This window comes from Xyrauchen texanus, chromosome 6, assembly GCF_025860055.1.
Source record: "Xyrauchen texanus isolate HMW12.3.18 chromosome 6, RBS_HiC_50CHRs, whole genome shotgun sequence".
Lineage (NCBI taxonomy): Eukaryota > Metazoa > Chordata > Actinopteri > Cypriniformes > Catostomidae > Xyrauchen > Xyrauchen texanus.
Genome location: NC_068281.1, coordinates 36,958,366 through 36,975,509, shown reverse-complemented (window position 1 = coordinate 36,975,509; position 17,144 = coordinate 36,958,366). Strand labels below are relative to the sequence as shown.

The window sequence follows — 17,144 nt, the reverse complement described above, 5'->3', positions numbered from 1 at the left end:
AAATACAGTATGTGACACTTTGTTCTTCTTTCTAATAAATAAGTCAACTGGCTGAACCTTTATCTGTATATTCAAGCCAATCCTACCATTTAAAGACATATCAGCACTCAACTGGTATGGTTTTACAATGTTCCCAATTAAGTGTTTTGTATGAAAACATCCAGTGCTGAGGCCATTTTCATTTGTTGGCCTGTAATCTTTCCAGGTACCGCTACCACAGACAGTGCAGAATACCGGGGTCAAATTGATCAATTCAATGCAGATCAGTGTTCTATGTTTAAGACCCCAACTGCTCTTCTATGAAAACCTATTAGATGGCTTAGAATGCAGATTGCATTCTGCATAGATTCATAAAATGGATCTATCCATACTGAGAATATGCTCTGGACATATTTATTTATACAGTATATATTTTATATCAACTTCTGAAGGAAAACAAATCTAAAACATTTTCTCTAAAGGCACAAAAAAGCATGTCAAAGGTTATTTTTGCTAATTGCTAACAGATACTGGCAACAGAGCAAACCTCATGTGGTGGTCAAGGATCATTCTTGCATAAACTGTTTAATGCCCCATTGTCATCAGCATTACTGGACTAATGCATTGCCTCTGGTGTTTGTTGAGGTGCCTTTCAGTAGACTGCTGAAAATGAGGAAATTATATATTATGTATTTTCCTGTCAATCTTCTCATCATATTGCATAGAATCCCATAATTTCATCATACACACCCAAGATTTTTAAGAACACTGCAGGTGACAATATTAGTTTTTCATGAAGTTACTAAATTAAACAGATGCATAACTGGCAACTGTCTTGAGATTTAGCCCAGTGAATAAGCTAGCTGTTATCCATCTCTGCCAAGGGACAAACCAGATTTACATGTATTCTAGTGATCCAAGGTTCCAGACATTTATAATGCCAAAAAACTACATAATATTTAGAATCAGAGCTACTCTGTTTTTGACTGCCATGTACAGAATTTTAGAATCAGATTAGTAGTAATTAGGAGTAAAAAAAAAAAAAAAACAAACATCTGAAGTAATTTAAAGTTTTTGTAATCATTATTTAGATATGCGTTGCTCTGATCTGAACTACTGCATCTATTTCTGTTAATCCATATTCTTATTTTATCAACAATAACCCTTGAACTATTAAACATTTCAAAAATCTCTTCAGACTGACTTGAGGAAAAGTTTGAGGGTAATTTTTTTTGGCCAACAGTTTCTGGGACAATTGCCAATTTGTGATGATTCAGTATTCCCATATATCTGGTTCCTTCCAGTTTTCCAGAGTTTGGGCAAATCCAACATTTTCCAAATGAGAAGCATGGGTAATCCCCACAACAGAGGTCCAGTCACATGTCAACTTTGCAGCGTGATACACTACATACATCCTGTTCATCATAATCTTTAATAATTTATGTAGTGTTATTCACTATACAACTCACTGAAATACTCATACCAGCCCATCTGGCAAAAATAATTATCCATGAGATTATTATGCCAATCATGTGGCAGCAGTGCAATGCATAAAATCATGCAGATACAGGTGAAGAGCTTCAGTTAATGTTCACATCAACCATCAAAATGAGGAAAAAATGTGATCTCAATGATTTGGACCGTGGTATGATTGTTGGTGCCATATGGGCTGGTTTGGGTATTTCTGTAACTGCTGATCTTCTGAGATTTTCACACACCACAGTCTCTAGAATTTAATCAGAATGGTGCCAAAAATAAAAAACATTGTGTAAGGGGCAGGTCTGTGGATGGAAACACCTTGTTGATGAGAGAGGTCAACAAAGAATGGCCAGACTGATTCAAACTGACAAAGTCTATGGTAACTCAGATAACCGCTCTGTACAATTGTGGTGAAAAGAAGGCTATTCTGAGATGCGGGTTGGCGTAGTTTTGGCAGCATGAGGAGGACCTATACAATATTGTTCAAGTGGATTTTTTATTTATTTTTTTATCACCTTTTCTCCCCACTTTGGAATGCCCAATTCCCACTACTTAGTAGGTCCTCATGGTGGCGCATTTACTCACCATAATCCGGGTGGCTGAGGACAAGTCTCATTCACCGGCACTTCTGAATCAATTGGCGCATCTTATCTCGTGGCTCGTTGTGCATGACACAGCAGAGTCTCACAGCATGTGATGGCTTATGCTACTTTCCGTGATCCACGCACATCTTACCACATGCCCCATTTAGAGCGAGAACCACTAATCATGACCATGAGGAGGTTACCTTATGTGACTCTATCCTCCCTAGCAACTGGGCCAATTTGGTTGCTTAGAAGACCTAGCTGGAGTCACTCAGCATGCCCTGGATTTGAAGTTGCGACTCCAGGGGTGGTAGTCAGCGTCAATACTCACTGAGCTACCCAGTCCCCCCAGGCAGGTGGTTTTGATGTGGCTGATCGGTGTGTGTGTGTGTGTGTGTGTATAATATATATCTCAAAACAAGGGGGATGATTACATTTTTCCAAGATAAATTATGTTGCATGTGCCATAACACAAAATGTACTTGTAACATGTTTTGTCAACATATGCTTAAGACGATGACTTAAGACAGTTTCTAAGACAATATTTTGTCAGTATCTTTCTTTTTAAACACATTATACTGTACATTAAATTAGCAATAATGATGTACTGTAGAGTAGCATAGAAAACAATAAATGAATGCCTTTTCACTTTTAAAAACTGTTTGTTTTACAATTATAGAAGTAATTGTATAACAAACCATGAAACTACAGGTGCTGGTCATATAATTAGAATATCATCAAAAAGTTGATTTATTTCAGTAATTCCATTTAAAAGGTGAATCTTGGATATTATATTCATTCATTACACACAGACTGATATATTTCAAATGTTTATTTCATTTAATTGTGATGATTAAAACTGACAACTAATGAAAATCCCAAATTCAGTATCTCCGAAAATTAGAATATTACTTAAGACCAATACAAAAAAAGGATTTTTAGAAATGTTGGCCAACTGAAAAGTATGAACATGTACAGCACTCAATACTTAGTTGGGGCTCCTTTTGTCTGAATTACTGCAGCAATGCGGTGTGGCATGGAGTCGATCAGTCTGTGGCACTGCTTGGGGATTATGAGAGCCCAGGTTGCTCTGATAGTGGCATTCAGCTCTTCTGCATTGTTGGGTCTGGCGTATCGCATCTTCATCTTCACAATACCCCATAGATTTTCTATAGGGTTAAGGTCAGGCGAGTTTGCTGGCCAATTAAGAACAGGGATACCATGGTCCTTAAACCAGGTACTGGTAGCTTTGGCACGGTGTGCAGGTGCTAAGTCCTGTTGGAAAATGAAATCTTCATCTCTATAAAGTTGGTCAGCAGCAGGATGCATGAAGTGCTCTAAAACTTCCTGGTAGACGGCTGCATTGACCTTGGACCTCAGAAAACACAGTGGACCAACACCAGCAGATGACATGGCACCCCAAACCATCACTGACTGTGGAAACTTTCCACTGGACTTCAAGCAACATGGATTCTGTGCCTCTCCTCTCGTCCTCCAGACTCTGGGACCTTGATTTCCAAAGGAAATGCAAAATTTACTTTCATCAGAGAACATAACTTTGGACCACTCAGCAGCAGTCCAGTCCTTTTTGTGTTCTGACACTGTGTCTTGTTCAAGAGTGGCTTGACACAAGGAATGCGACAGCTGAAACCCATGTCTTGCATACATCTGTGCGTGGTGCTTCTTGAAGCACTGACTCCAGCTGCAGTCCACTCTTTGTGAATCTCCCCCACATTTTTGAATGGGTTTTGTTTCACAATCCTCTCCAGGGTGCGGTTATCCCTATTGCTTGTACACTTTTTTCTACCACATCTTTTCGTTCCCTTCACCTCTATTAATGTGCTTGGACACAGAGCTCTGTGAACAGCCAGCCTCTTTAGCAATGACCTTTTGTGTCTTGCCCTCCTTGTGCAAGGTGTCAATGGTCGTCTTTTGGACAGCTGTCAAGTCAGCAGTCTTCCCCATGATTGTGTAGCCTACAGAACTAGACTGAGAGACCATTTAAAGGCCTTTGCAGGTGTTTTGAGTTAATTAGCTGATTAGAGTGTGGCACCCGGTGTCTTCAATATTGAACCTTTTCACAATATTCAAATTTTCTGAGATACTGATTTTGGGGTTTTTCATTAGTTGTCAGTTATAATCATCAATTAAAGGAATGAACACTTGAAATATATCAGTCTGTGTGGAATGAATGTATACATTATCCAAGTTTCACTTTTTGAATGGAGTTACTGAAATAAATCAACTTTTTGATGATATTCTAATTATATTACCAGCACCTGTATGTACTGTACACAGTTGTGGCACAATTTATTAGACTGAATTTAATGAAATAGAATTTCCCTCCTTTATATATGACACTGCATGACCTAGGGCTGGGCTGACCTAAGGATTTATTTTACCTCACAAACAAATGTTTGCATTGTTAATATGGTATGATTAGTTTAGAATAGGGTTTGGGATAGGTTTACTTATAGTTATCAAGCTCAGGCTTATAAAGACGTAATATGCCTCATACAAAACAATATCACGCAATGATTCTTTATTCTATATTGATTTTCATGTGACCCAATTATAGGCCTGCAAATAGATCTCTTTAGTCAGACATGAAGAATACCCTTTTTCATTTATATCTAGACTCTTTTGGTGTGGCAGCCTGTGTCATGTCCTTTTCAGTACACAAACAACTTAATGAGCTAATCAAAGACTAACATAATCTGATTATACAACATGTAACCTAGAAATCGTAAAAAATTTTAGAATTATATAAGCCAAATTACCCAACTTCCATCGAAGCACTAAGATCAACCAAAATTTTAACTAAAAATGGTTTTGTGGGTCACAATTCCCTGTTATTTACTCTCATTGTTTAATGCAACTGGAAGCCAAATCCCAGGGACATACACCTTTCCAGCAACAGCAGTTCAGACAGAAAAACGTGGTTGTGTGCATGACACACACCCTAAAAACATAGAACTGTGGTATGTGTATGGTTGCCACCTTCAAGTTGAAAAATATGGAAACCTTTAACACTTTCATTTTAGGGATGGGAGGACCCCTTATTTTACTAGATGGGGGGCAACCGCCAGAAGTATTTAATAATGCTAATGATTACACGGGAAGTCAGCATGTTGCTAACGAATGTTCCAGTACCCGACATTGACCCCATTTTGCTCACAGAATTACTGAGTCAGCAGCCTCAGAGGCATGGATCCTGGTGCCACGTGAAAACCAGCAAGTAATGACATTCACCTAATTATTGATGAGCGCAATTCAGAAGTTGCATTTTCCCTCTAAAATTATGTTTTTACTCCACTGAGGGTTAGGTTTAGAGTTTGGGTTTGGGGTAGAGTAATAAAACATGCATTCCTGTTGACTGTATTACATAATTTAAAACTAAAAACATATTGCACTCCTCTGTGGACATTTCACCAGGAAACTGGAGATCATACATGGTCATACCTTCAATGACACTTACAGCTTCTGAATTTGAATTGGTTCAAATTTCGGTAAGCACAGATCGAGTTTAGTTCAAGAGCTTTCGAATGTATACTGTTGGTAAATTCACAGTGAAATCAATCTGTCAGTCAATTAGAACCTATCGTTTAATCAGTAACATTTATTTTCTAATATACAGGTTCATACAATAGCTTTAGAAAATACTATTTAAACCTAGAAATTAACAATAGGATTTGATTAATTCTAAAACAAAAAAGTTTTAATGCAAAATGAAGAAGAAATATGAAATAGAATGGGGAAAATGTGATCTCAGTGATTTAGACCATGGCATGATTGTTGGAGCCAGATGGGCTGGTTTGATTATTTTTGTAACTACTGATCTTCTGGGGTTTTCACGCACAACAATCTCTAGAGTGTAAATAGAATGGTGCGAAAAACAAAAAACATCCAGCGAGCGGCAGTTCTGTGGGTGAAAATGGCTCGTTGACAGGAAGGCAACAGTAACCCAAATAAACAACAGTGCTATGCAGAAAGGCATTTATGAACATACAACATGTCGAACATTGAGGCGGATGGGCTTCAGCAGCAGAAGACCCCTCCAGGTCTATCAGCTTAGAACAGGAAGTAGTTTGCACAGGCTCACCAAAACTGGACAATAGACAATTGGAAAAACTTCGCCTGGTCAGACGAATCTGGATTTCTGCTGAGGTCCACAAATAATAGGCCCACTGCAGCCTCAGTTTTCTGTTCTTGGCTGACAGAAGTGGAACGCAACATGGTTTTCTGCCTCAAGGTTCTACGTGTTGTTCATTCTGAGATGCTATTCTGCTCACTAAAATTGTACAGAGGGGTTTTCTGAGTTACCGTAGCCATTCTGTCAGCTAGAACCAGTCTGGCCATTCTCCGTTGTCCTCTGTCATCAGCAAGGCGTTAGTCCACAGAACTGCCGCTCATTGGTTGTTTAAAATTTTTCACACCATTCTCTACACACTATAGAGTCTGTTGTGCCTGAAAATCCCAGGAGATCAGCAGTTACAGAAATACTCAAACCAGTTTGTCAGGCACCAACAATCATGCCACAGTCTAAATCATCTCGGTCTTGAGCCATGCAGGATATGCTGGAGAGCCTCCGTCTGCTTCTTCACCGTCGAAAACTGCCGGGCAAAGTCTCCACTGGTGTCACCGAATTGGCAAACCTGGGAGATGGGAGCGTCAAGGACTCTAACCTTGTCAGCCTCTCTCAACTCGACCAGGCTGAGCCAAAGGTGTCACTCCTGAACCACCAGGGTGGACATTGCCTGTCAGAGAGACTGCGCTGTGACCTTCAACGCCTGGAGGGCGAGATCTTCTGCGTCAGACATGACAAGCACGCTCTCCGATGCTGCTATCGATAACTCATCCTCCTCGTGACACCCGACCGAGACCGCAAACCTGCCCTGAGACGGGCCCGCGGTCTCATCCCAGAACTTGACCAGGGCATACGAGCGTGCTGGGGAACAATAACCAGGAATAATACACAAACGAAAAGGTATCTTGAAAAAGATGCTTTCGTAGGTGCCACTCTTTTAGAAGGAATATATATTCTCTTTTAGAGAAAATATGCTCTTTTTTTCTGCTTCAGAGGTGTTTTCTGCACAACGCCCATGCAAGAGGGGGAGAACCGCTGCAATGCGCCATAGAATCCAACAGCTCGAAAGAGTCAAAAGAGATGAATCGAGTGATTCAGTTTGCTGAACACAACCGCTTGGCTACAAAGAAGAAATCTGAATGAGTGGCTGCATTGCATCTCCTTTTATACCTGTATGTCCGGGGGAGTGGCATGCAAATTTCACTCGCCAATTTTCATTGGCCTTTTCTGAAATATCAGAGATGTCTGGGGCTCCCAAGAGTGACCGCTAGTGTCACTTCATCGACACAATGTCGAGTGAGTGATAGAAGGTAAACTGGGGTTGAGCAGGTAGAATTCAGTGAACATGTCAGCTGAGGAAAAGGGAGGCGTCTATTTCTCAAACTAGAGACTCTGATGTACTTATCCTCTTGTTCAGTTGTACATCTGTCCTTCCACATCTCTTTCTGTCCTTGGAGTCAGTTGTCCTTTTACTTTGAAGACTGTAGGGTACACCTTTGTATGAAATCTTTCAAGCATTGTATAGCCTTCGTTCCTCAAAACACTGATTGGCTGATGAGTTTCTAGAGAAAGCCGTTTCTTTTTTGACATTTTTGACCTAATATTGACCTTAAGACATGCCAGTCTATTGCATACTGTGGCAACTGAAAAACAAACACAAAGCCAATGTTAAGCTTCATTTAACAAACCAAATATATTTCATCTGTGTTTGATATAATGGCAAGTGATTTTCTAGTACCAAATTAGCAATTTAGCATGATTACTAAAGGATAAGTTGTTGAAGTGAAGGCTGCTGGAAATGGGGCCTGTCTAGATTTGATCAAAAAATACTTTTTTTTAATTTTATTTTACTTTTTTCAAATAGTGATGGTGCTTTTTTTTACATCAGTAATGTCCTGACTATCCTTTGTGATCAGTTGAATGCCACTTTGGTGAATTAAAATACCAATTTCATTCACAAACAGCTAAATCTGTACATTATTCCAAACCTTTGGCCACCACTGTATATATGCTATCATATTTATATATTTATAATGCTTTCTAATGGTTTTATTGTTCATAAAAATATAATGCTTTTACAAAATTCAAAGTCTTTTCCACAACATTTTTCATCATGATTTTGAAGGATGTATATTATTTTCTGCCAGAGCACTAGCAAAGAAAACATGTTTTTATTCAGACTAAAATGATGGTAGATAGACAGAGGAAAAGTGTCATTAAGACATGGCACAGAGACACATGCTGTAACACTCTGTCCCCAAAAACACTGACCCTTGATTGAGCATGTAAACAGAGCATAACATATTTGTCCTCCAAATCAATGTAATAAAGTTCACAGTTGCTGGAATCAAATCCCAGTCTTTTCACTGATAAGTCAATACTACAGCTAAACAAAACATGTTATTGCTGATATTATCATTCTCATTCCTTATCAAAAGAAACCTGGAAGTATTTCTTCTTTCTTGGACAAGCATTTTAATCTTTGATTTTACACTGAATTCAAAAGACCATAAACATTATTTGTGGTCATTTCATTTGCTTTGTTTCAAACAGCACTGTGTACCATTCAGAATAGAACTGAAAGTGCCTTTTACAATCAGTTTAATTCCTGAAATTAAATTTGAATTGAAGTTGCGAAAAGGGTGCAGAATTGTAATTTACATTAAAGTGAAATAAAGAAATTCACATAACTGCTTTTAGTGAATTAATTAATTTTTTATATAAGTATAGGCGCAAGTGGGTTTGGTGAAATTGCATGAGCAAAGCACTAATGGACTGGGTCAAGTGCAATTTAATTCTGAGGTTCTTCCGGTTATTGCTCCATCTGTGTCCTATTAATTAGTCAAAATCAAAAACAGCACAGTCATAAGAAGTTTGTAGTGTAAGTGGATTGTATGCAATGAATTAGAAGAATAGAAAAATGGATGTTGTTGAATGTCAGGTGTATTTCTATGAGAGTGAAACGCTTCTTTTAAATGCATGGAAAATGTGATTCTCGTCAGAATTTGGATGTACACTCCACTCCGTTAAATTATAGAGAATGTAAGTATTATTTATAATTTTCATCCGATCTCACACAAATCATGACTAGTGTTAAAAGTTATTGTATTGGCACGCACTTTGCTTCTTTTTATTTTCTCCCCAATTTGAAATACCCAATTCCCAATGCACTAAGTCTTCGTGGTGGCGTTGTGACTCGCCTCAATCCAGGTGGTGGAGAACGAATCTCATTTGCCTCAGTGTCCACGCAAAACTCACCACACGCCCTTGATTAGAACTCGTGACTGCAGTGGAGGCAGTCAGCCTCTTTAGCACTTCACTTCTACTGATCAATTTTGATTTAAAAAAATAATTTATGCATTCAAACATGAAAAAATTAAACCAAAAATATTTCTACATTTAAATTACTCCTCAAATGAAATAATCAAATAATCATACCAAATCCAAACATTTTAAGAGCTCCAACTTCTTGCAACGACCCCTTTTGCAGTGATTTAAAAATCACTCTACGGCAACAGGTTGAAAAATACCAAAACAAATTAGATAATTAATAAAATTTTAAATATACATAATAATAATTATAATTGAAAAATTAACCATGATATTTACACAAATCTAATAAACTTTTGTTTCATAAAATGGCAGTTGTTAGGGACATAATCTGATGTTCTTCAATGTTCACAGAGTTTGGAAATTAACTTTTATTACCACCTGCTGGGTGAATATCCAAACTGCAATTTCAGGAACTGAGTTTCAATTTTGCGTGTAGAATAGATGTGCTTCTGAAATGTCTTAATTAATTCCTTATTTCTCAGGAAAATAGCAAATCGTGCTTTGTGCTACTTCATTAACATAAAAAAAACTAAGTTTGCGCATATACACCCACAGATAGTGCAAATACTCCCGGTCTCCACCCACGGCCAACTGTGCTTTGTGCTGGCATGAATATTGTATTTAAAATTAGAGCTCTCATAAAAATATGATAAACTGTAGCTCATGGTTGTTGTACATAACGCTGCACTTTGAGCCCAAAGTCTTTAAAAATGGTGCCAAACAGCATGAATCAGGTCACCTTCAGCAAAACCTTCCTGTCATTTTAATTCAGCATTGGTGTGGCCAATTAAAAAATTCTGATTATTGCCCAAACTAGGCACCAAACGAATGTTTGAACAATATTACTGCTCCACAAAGACAAAACACAGTAACTACATATTTTGTCCACATAGTTATAACCAAGAACGTGTCTTTTAGATTATGACCTGTCATGTGGCAGATGGGTTTGGCTCAACAATCCTCAGATTCAGAGAAAAAAGGGCTGAAACTATTTTAAAATCCACATTTGGCTAGACAATCTTGACTGTGTAGGGCAGAATAGTAAAATGAAGTCATAATTAGCACCTGCTTATCACATGCACAGATTTATCATTTCCCCCATTTCCCAAAGATCATTAATCTCTCTTTCCTGTTTTCTGGCCTCCACACAGCGAGGGCTTACTGACATCAGGGGGGTAAAAAAGCGTGAAGACAGGCTTTCTTCTATCTTATTTATCATGAAAATTATTTTGCAATGCAAAAAAAGTTTTTTATCCTCCTGGGCTTCATTTTCTAAAGGCAAAATGCAATTTCATATTTCTTTCTTAAAGGTTGCTCTTGCCTGGTTTCATGAGATTCACCCATGTGAACTGTTTTACACATTTGGTTGTATCAGTACATAGCTGACTGATAAAGCATGCAAAACAATAAAAATAAATGATTTTAAAGTGATTTCCCACAATGACATCCAAAAATCCAACACTAAAATCCAAAATAAGGAAAATCAGGTATTGTATCTATTTCCAGATGATGTAGGTAACAAATAAAGACAATTGAGCATTGGGAGGAAAAATTTAGCCTTTGGACCAATGCTTTCTGGAAATGATTCATTGAAGAATAAAGGCTGCTTGAAGGGCAGAAACACCCCCTACCTCCACAGCTTGTGTGTGATTGGCTGAGGAAAGTAATGTCAGTGAGGGGGAAACTGTATAAATAGCCCAGTGCTGCTGACGTTCAGACAGATTCAAAAGTCTCAGACAATATTAACTGTTAGACAACCACTAGTGGAGCATAGTGAAATATCTCTGGACCTGTTAACATGTGCCGAACATTAGAGCATCTGCCAATCACCTGTCTGGAAAGGTATGTTTCACATCTGTTAAAAAGTGACTTTATATATCGATTTATTTAGATAGTGGGAAAACCACTCTAAAGTATCGCTATTGCAGCTGTTAAATTTATTTCTCAAAGTAGACAACAGATCAAGTGTTTTGAGCATTTTCATTTAATAGTGTTTTTCCAATGAAATGATGGACAATTTTGGTCCTCACAGGGCAAAGGAGCTAAAGGCTCGGTTTGGAGGTTTTCTCCTGAAGCAAGAGCTTAATATCATGGGCCACTCTCAAAAAGCTGACAAACTAACATTAGAGAACAGGAAAAAATGGAGCCAGTCTTTCCATGAACTCCTGGCTCACAAAGGTGAGTTTATGTCAGCAGCAACAAATATGTAGGCATCAAGCATTCTTGTCTTGGCTGTAGCACAGAGGCAACGGAAGTCATCTATTGGTTTGTTCATCTTTCTTTCTAGAGGGACTAAGTGCTTTCAGAGCATTTCTGTCATCTGAGTACAGTGAAGAAAACATCGCTTTCTATCTGGCCTGTGAGGACTTCAAGAACACAAAGAATTCCTCCAAACTGTGTCCCAAGGCCAAAAAAATCTATGAAGAATTCATTTGCTGTGATGCACCGAGCGAGGTAAATATATAACGACAAAGAATACAAAAAGAGAAGGTGGTACAAATACCCATGCTGAACACAAAAGGCTGATATAATGCTTCAAACACATAAACAACGATCTAAACTGGACAGCATAACATAGTTGAACAAATCACGTCAAGTAAGACACATTTACAGTATACAGTATCATGTCAAAATCTGTAGTGGCATTGTAACAGAAATCGTTTCTCCCTATTGTCAGGTTAATCTGGATCATGAAACTAGAAGTATCACTCTGAAGAGTATGGAGCACCCCACCCTCTCCTCCTTCAGCTTGGCCCAGAGCAAAATTTACACCCTCATGGAGAAAGATTGTTACCCTCGTTTCCTAAAGTCAACCGTCTACCAGGAACTCATCGCCCAACATGTGGGTTAAACTATCCATGGCTGTAGCATGGAAGACTCAAGGGTCAGAAACAATGGAATGTGTCACAGCCAAACACAGCATTTGTGTGATGTGACCAGGGACTAAAAACAAAATGTTTTTCATTTTGGTTCTTTCGGAGCAAAAACTGAATTTTTTCATTCCGGTTCAGAAGTTCCATAGCCTCCTTTCCAAAAGGTTACCGATTAGAACTAAACAAAAGAATGGTTAATAACAATCTTTTAAAAATGAAAGTAATCTACTCTAGGGGTGGGTGAAATACCTATCGCAGTGTTGCCAGATCTCACAAGAGAAACAAGCAACATGGCCTGGAAAAACAAGCCCAAAATAAGCCAGTTGCCTCACCAAAATAAGTGAAAATTAGCAATTTTTTTTTCCCTATGAGGTGGACTTATCAAGAAGTTAATTATCAGTTAAGGATAATTTTATTTACAGATCTGCTGAGTCAAAACCCGGCAGCATCAAATCTGTGTTATCTGTAAATCATATCTAACAATAATACAGTGAAGACTTGGAAACAACTGAGAAAGGTACTTTTTATTCTAATAATGTTTTCCTTGTACCTAGATTAGCTGTGCATGTACATGTAGTAATTATACATTGTTATTAATAAGGTCTTCAATCAGAGAATGTGACATCCACAACGGGCAATTAGGCAAAGAAATATGTGATGGAGTAGTTTCCTTCAGTATCAAAGCACATGTATGATTTTTTCAGGCAATATTAAATGGTGTAGCTCCAAAAATGTACTGTGTTAAACCTTTTGGCCTTTAGATTCATGAAAAAATTATCAGAACAATTGAAAAACACTTTGCTCTGGTTTTTGGTTACGTTCTGCTAAAAATGATGTTTGTTTTTGGTTTTGGTTTTCATTCCTTGAACCGTTTTTAGTCCCTGGATGTGACTGTTGTTGAATGAATCTGAACCTGTATCATGGGGTTCAGGAGGACTTATGGTGGAGACACAGACTCAAAGACTAGACTGGAAGGACAACTTGTGGATAATTGAGTTTATCAGTGCAGTAGTGGAGCACACTGATGAAGTTTGTAGCACTTGGGAGTTTTTGTGAAAGTTGGATGACTTTTGCACTTTTATGTAAAACTGTTTCTTTTTTTTGTATTTTGTATTGAGTATTTATTAGAGTTATATTGAAAATAGTATTAATTATATTTGATGAACAATTGTTATTTATTGAACTTTCATGTGGGGAAAAAGTGGGGGAACTTGTTTAAATAAATTTTTTACATTTCGTGTTCAGACATGAATCTTTTTGAGAGTGGATTGTAGACTTGGGTTCGATGCATATATAAAAAAAAAATCTGATATAAGTAGGGCTACTCGTTGTTGCAAAATTGTCTTTGTCTCTTCAAACATATTCTTTCAATGCAACTTTAGTAAAGTGTGAGCAGCAGACTCTGGTTTCATCTCCTCTAACATGTTTCAGAAAAATGGACAATGTTAATTGGCTGCAAATGGCCGACTATATACTGTATGGCTTGTGGAGAATCAATTGATAGTTTTTCCTAGGGTTAAAAGCTTTTGCTTTTACCTGTTTGTTGCCACTCGCCATGATATCTGTTCATATGGGATATTCGCCAGCTCCATCAACTGGAATCCAAAATAACTCCAAACTATGCTTCTTTTGAACTTTTCCCAAAGCTCTCCAATTTGATTATCCGCCATAACTGCACAAATATATGGGTGACAGATTTGACGATAACTATTAAGTACAGTAAACATTAAATCGCCCCTTGTGGTCTCCCTAAGCTATTACGCCACACTACTTTAAACAGATGAATGGGAAAGCACCAAAATTAGGCTACTAATTTAAATGGATGCCTCAAAAACATATTGAGAAATAACTGTGCTGATCAATAATCAATGTATCGATATTTTATGACATTCCTTGTCTAAAGTAATACTTCGTCTGAGTAGTTATTGTATATTAGAAATATATATTAATACGGAAACCTTGTGGTTTATTTTATTTTATAGCAGCTATAAGAAAATAGCTGTTTAATCATCCTCAGGTTCTGAAACATGTAACAGTGGTTCCACTTCCTCTGCCCACATACCCCACATACAGTACACCCTTACACAGGTTAATGGGGGTTTTTAGACACCTCTAACAACACAATGTTTCTCAATGAGCTTCATATAAAGACTAACTTACACTATATGCTTACATACATGCAGAAACACGCTTAATTAACTGCTTCCAAGAGGACCATTCAGGTTTACCAAGGGGACCGTTCAGGTTTTCCAGAATACACAGCTTGCCAGAGGTGTGTTTTTTTTTTTTTAGCAAAGCTCTGTAGAGTGAAGACTGGTCTCCATGGTGACCATGTGGCCCACTCATCTCACCCACTCCACACCTCTGCAGGAGTCTGTTTACCTCTGCTGAGTAGTGATGGCACTGAGATGCTTCGGCGCTCCACACTGAGTCATCTGCTCGTCCACCCTCCCCCTTAATATGCTGCCCTTTAAAAGTGAATGAAAACACTTTGGTGGTGTCTACAATATCCGTCACGATTATGATTAGAAGAGAGGCAAATGGCGGTTTTACTGTAACGCTTATGAGAATATAAAAACATTTTTTAAAGGTGCAATATGTAAAATTTTTCCTGTAATATTCACCTTTTTTTGCTAATGTGTAAACGCTTGTAACGCAACTTAAAAAATGAGCACTTCCCATACTTCCTAGGTTGCCTATAAAAGCCCGTAGACTGATTTTCATGCAAAGGGAGCGGGTCGCTTTTGCTGGGAAAATACAAAGGATGTGACATTTATGCGTGCTCCTGAGACCCTTGCCTCAGTGCTTCCACCATTCAACAGCGTCAACAGACAGTCTGCAACACTAGGTAACGTTATCTTAGAGATGGAATCCAGCAAACGTCCGGCTCCTAGCACAATACCGAATCCTACACAAACTCAGAGTAAGCAAAAAAAAAAAAAAAAATGTATCCACTGAATCCCATCCGGCTAAGCGGAAACGTGATCTTTGTCGAGTGAAAACTAGAGTGAACATAAGCAGGGCATTTGATTCCTGGAGGAACCTTCATTCGGTTTTAGGGATCAAAACCGACCATGAATTGGCGTTCTTCTTTTTGGACAGGTAAGTTACATAAATGCAAAGCATGTGAAATATATAGTTCAATAAGGATTGATCTGTGTAATTTTACCTAACTTGATCTTTAGCTAACGCTGACGGATTGCAAGATGCCTTGCTTCATAACTTTCAAATAATTAAAACGATCTTCTCTTTATACTAAAAGTCAGTTTAATGTCAATGCTAATCTGTAATTATTCAGCAAGGTAAACTACAATAATACATGAAATGAATGCTAGACAATGTTCAAGATAATGCAAAAAGCTCCATTTATTAGTGTAACTTAACATTGTTAAACAGAAAATATATAAATTCTATTATTATAAAACAATAATGCATCGATATATCAAAATGACAGTTGTGATGTAATCACATCAATACTGAATTGTGTCAACATATTTATAATGTACAGTCTATTTTATAAACAGCTACTGTCATTTTCCACCAAATTTAGCTAGCAGCTATTGATAAATCTGGCTTCCTAGCTAACGCCGAAATAGGCTATCATATAAATGCAGTCAATGTATCATGCAAAGAATAGTGATTACTTCAAACTACAGTCTTGCATAGTCAGATCTATATCCACACTTTGTTTAAGCCCTGTTCCAGCACTGGAGAGTCAAATATAATATGCAGTCTCAAAGTTTCTGTTAAAACAATCATAACTGTGTAATTTTAATTATGTTACCTCATCTGTCAGCATGATGCCGGTGAATCATGTTCAGTCTCTGTTTTTTTGATGAATTATGGAGTATGTGCGCACCATCACGAGCAACAGGCAGCTGGCTGCAGTTCACATAATGGCCACAGGTGTCAGTAATTCCTACCACTTGTGTATTTTGATATGTTTTATTGTATTTTCTTACCATGTGCTTTTGCTGTCCATTTACGGTGGTGTATGTGACATCAAAGTCGGCGCCCAAGGGTGGGGGTTGATGAGGGTGGCAGGGGTCCCGTTGACTGTTTTTGCCTTCCAGTGTGAGGGGTGTGGGGTCTGGCAGGGTTTGGGGGTTCCCCCTTGATGTTTTAGAAATGTCCCTGTTGGTGCCCCCATTGTGTTCATAGTTTTTGTGCCTATGATGTTGGATAAAACATAGTATTTGGATACAAAAGCTTTAAACGTGGATTTTTATTAGTTCAGAATAACATACAATATTACAGTAAAAGGATTTGAAAGGAGGAAAGAAACTTTAAAGTGACTATTATTACTTTTACATATACATCATTGGCATCTCTTTGACCACAAACATAAAGACAATGAAGTCAACCTCAGAAACATTGAAGAACCTTTGTCATAGAATGGTCTCTATTAAACAAATGATGCAAGTAGTCATCTAAACATATTTTCATTTGGAAATAAGTTGTAGAAATGAGTCTCTTACTCCCCTACCAAAGTACTGTTACTGTTTTAGTATTTCTATTATAATGCCATGGTACCACAAATAAGGGAAAGCCCAGACTCTGGAGGCCTGTAAATTGCTAGACAGTGAGCTCACACCACTAGCCCACACTCCTAGTTCTAAATCGGTACTGGGCGGCACTCTTACAGTAAGGGCACATTTCCCTCTTGTAGCTAACCAAGGATGTGTTGATGTTGCTATTTCAGCAGTCAAATTTTTACCAGTTGATGAAATAAAAATAAATTGTCGTCAGACTGACTTATCTCGACTATTTGCTGGCTTTAGTCATTGCTGATGCAAGACACACATGGAG

The 17,144-nt window shown here is 37.9% G+C and overlaps 1 protein-coding gene across 1 annotated transcript; it reads left to right on the top strand.

Annotated features, from left to right (window-relative positions):
• Positions 1 to 11,197: 11,197 nt before the first annotated feature.
• LOC127644705 (regulator of G-protein signaling 16-like) lies at positions 11,198 to 13,538 on the top strand. Its single transcript, XM_052128029.1, has 4 exons — positions 11,198 to 11,304; positions 11,495 to 11,640; positions 11,750 to 11,916; positions 12,140 to 13,538. The coding sequence occupies exons 1-4, from the start codon at positions 11,261 to 11,263 to the stop codon at positions 12,311 to 12,313; spliced, it is 531 nt and encodes a 176-aa protein (XP_051983989.1). The 5' UTR covers positions 11,198 to 11,260; the 3' UTR covers positions 12,314 to 13,538.
• The last annotated feature ends 3,606 nt before the right edge of the window (positions 13,539 to 17,144 follow it).

Excerpts from the sequence above, each read along its gene's own strand:
- LOC127644705 (XM_052128029.1), top strand. The coding sequence starts at position 11,261 with ATGTGCCGAACATTAGAGCATCTGCCAATCACCTGTCTGGAAAG. Across the intron at positions 11,305-11,494 it reads CCAATCACCTGTCTGGAAAG|GGCAAAGGAGCTAAAGGCTC; the intron begins GTATGTTTCACA and ends TGGTCCTCACAG. Across the intron at positions 11,641-11,749 it reads TGAACTCCTGGCTCACAAAG|AGGGACTAAGTGCTTTCAGA; the intron begins GTGAGTTTATGT and ends CTTTCTTTCTAG.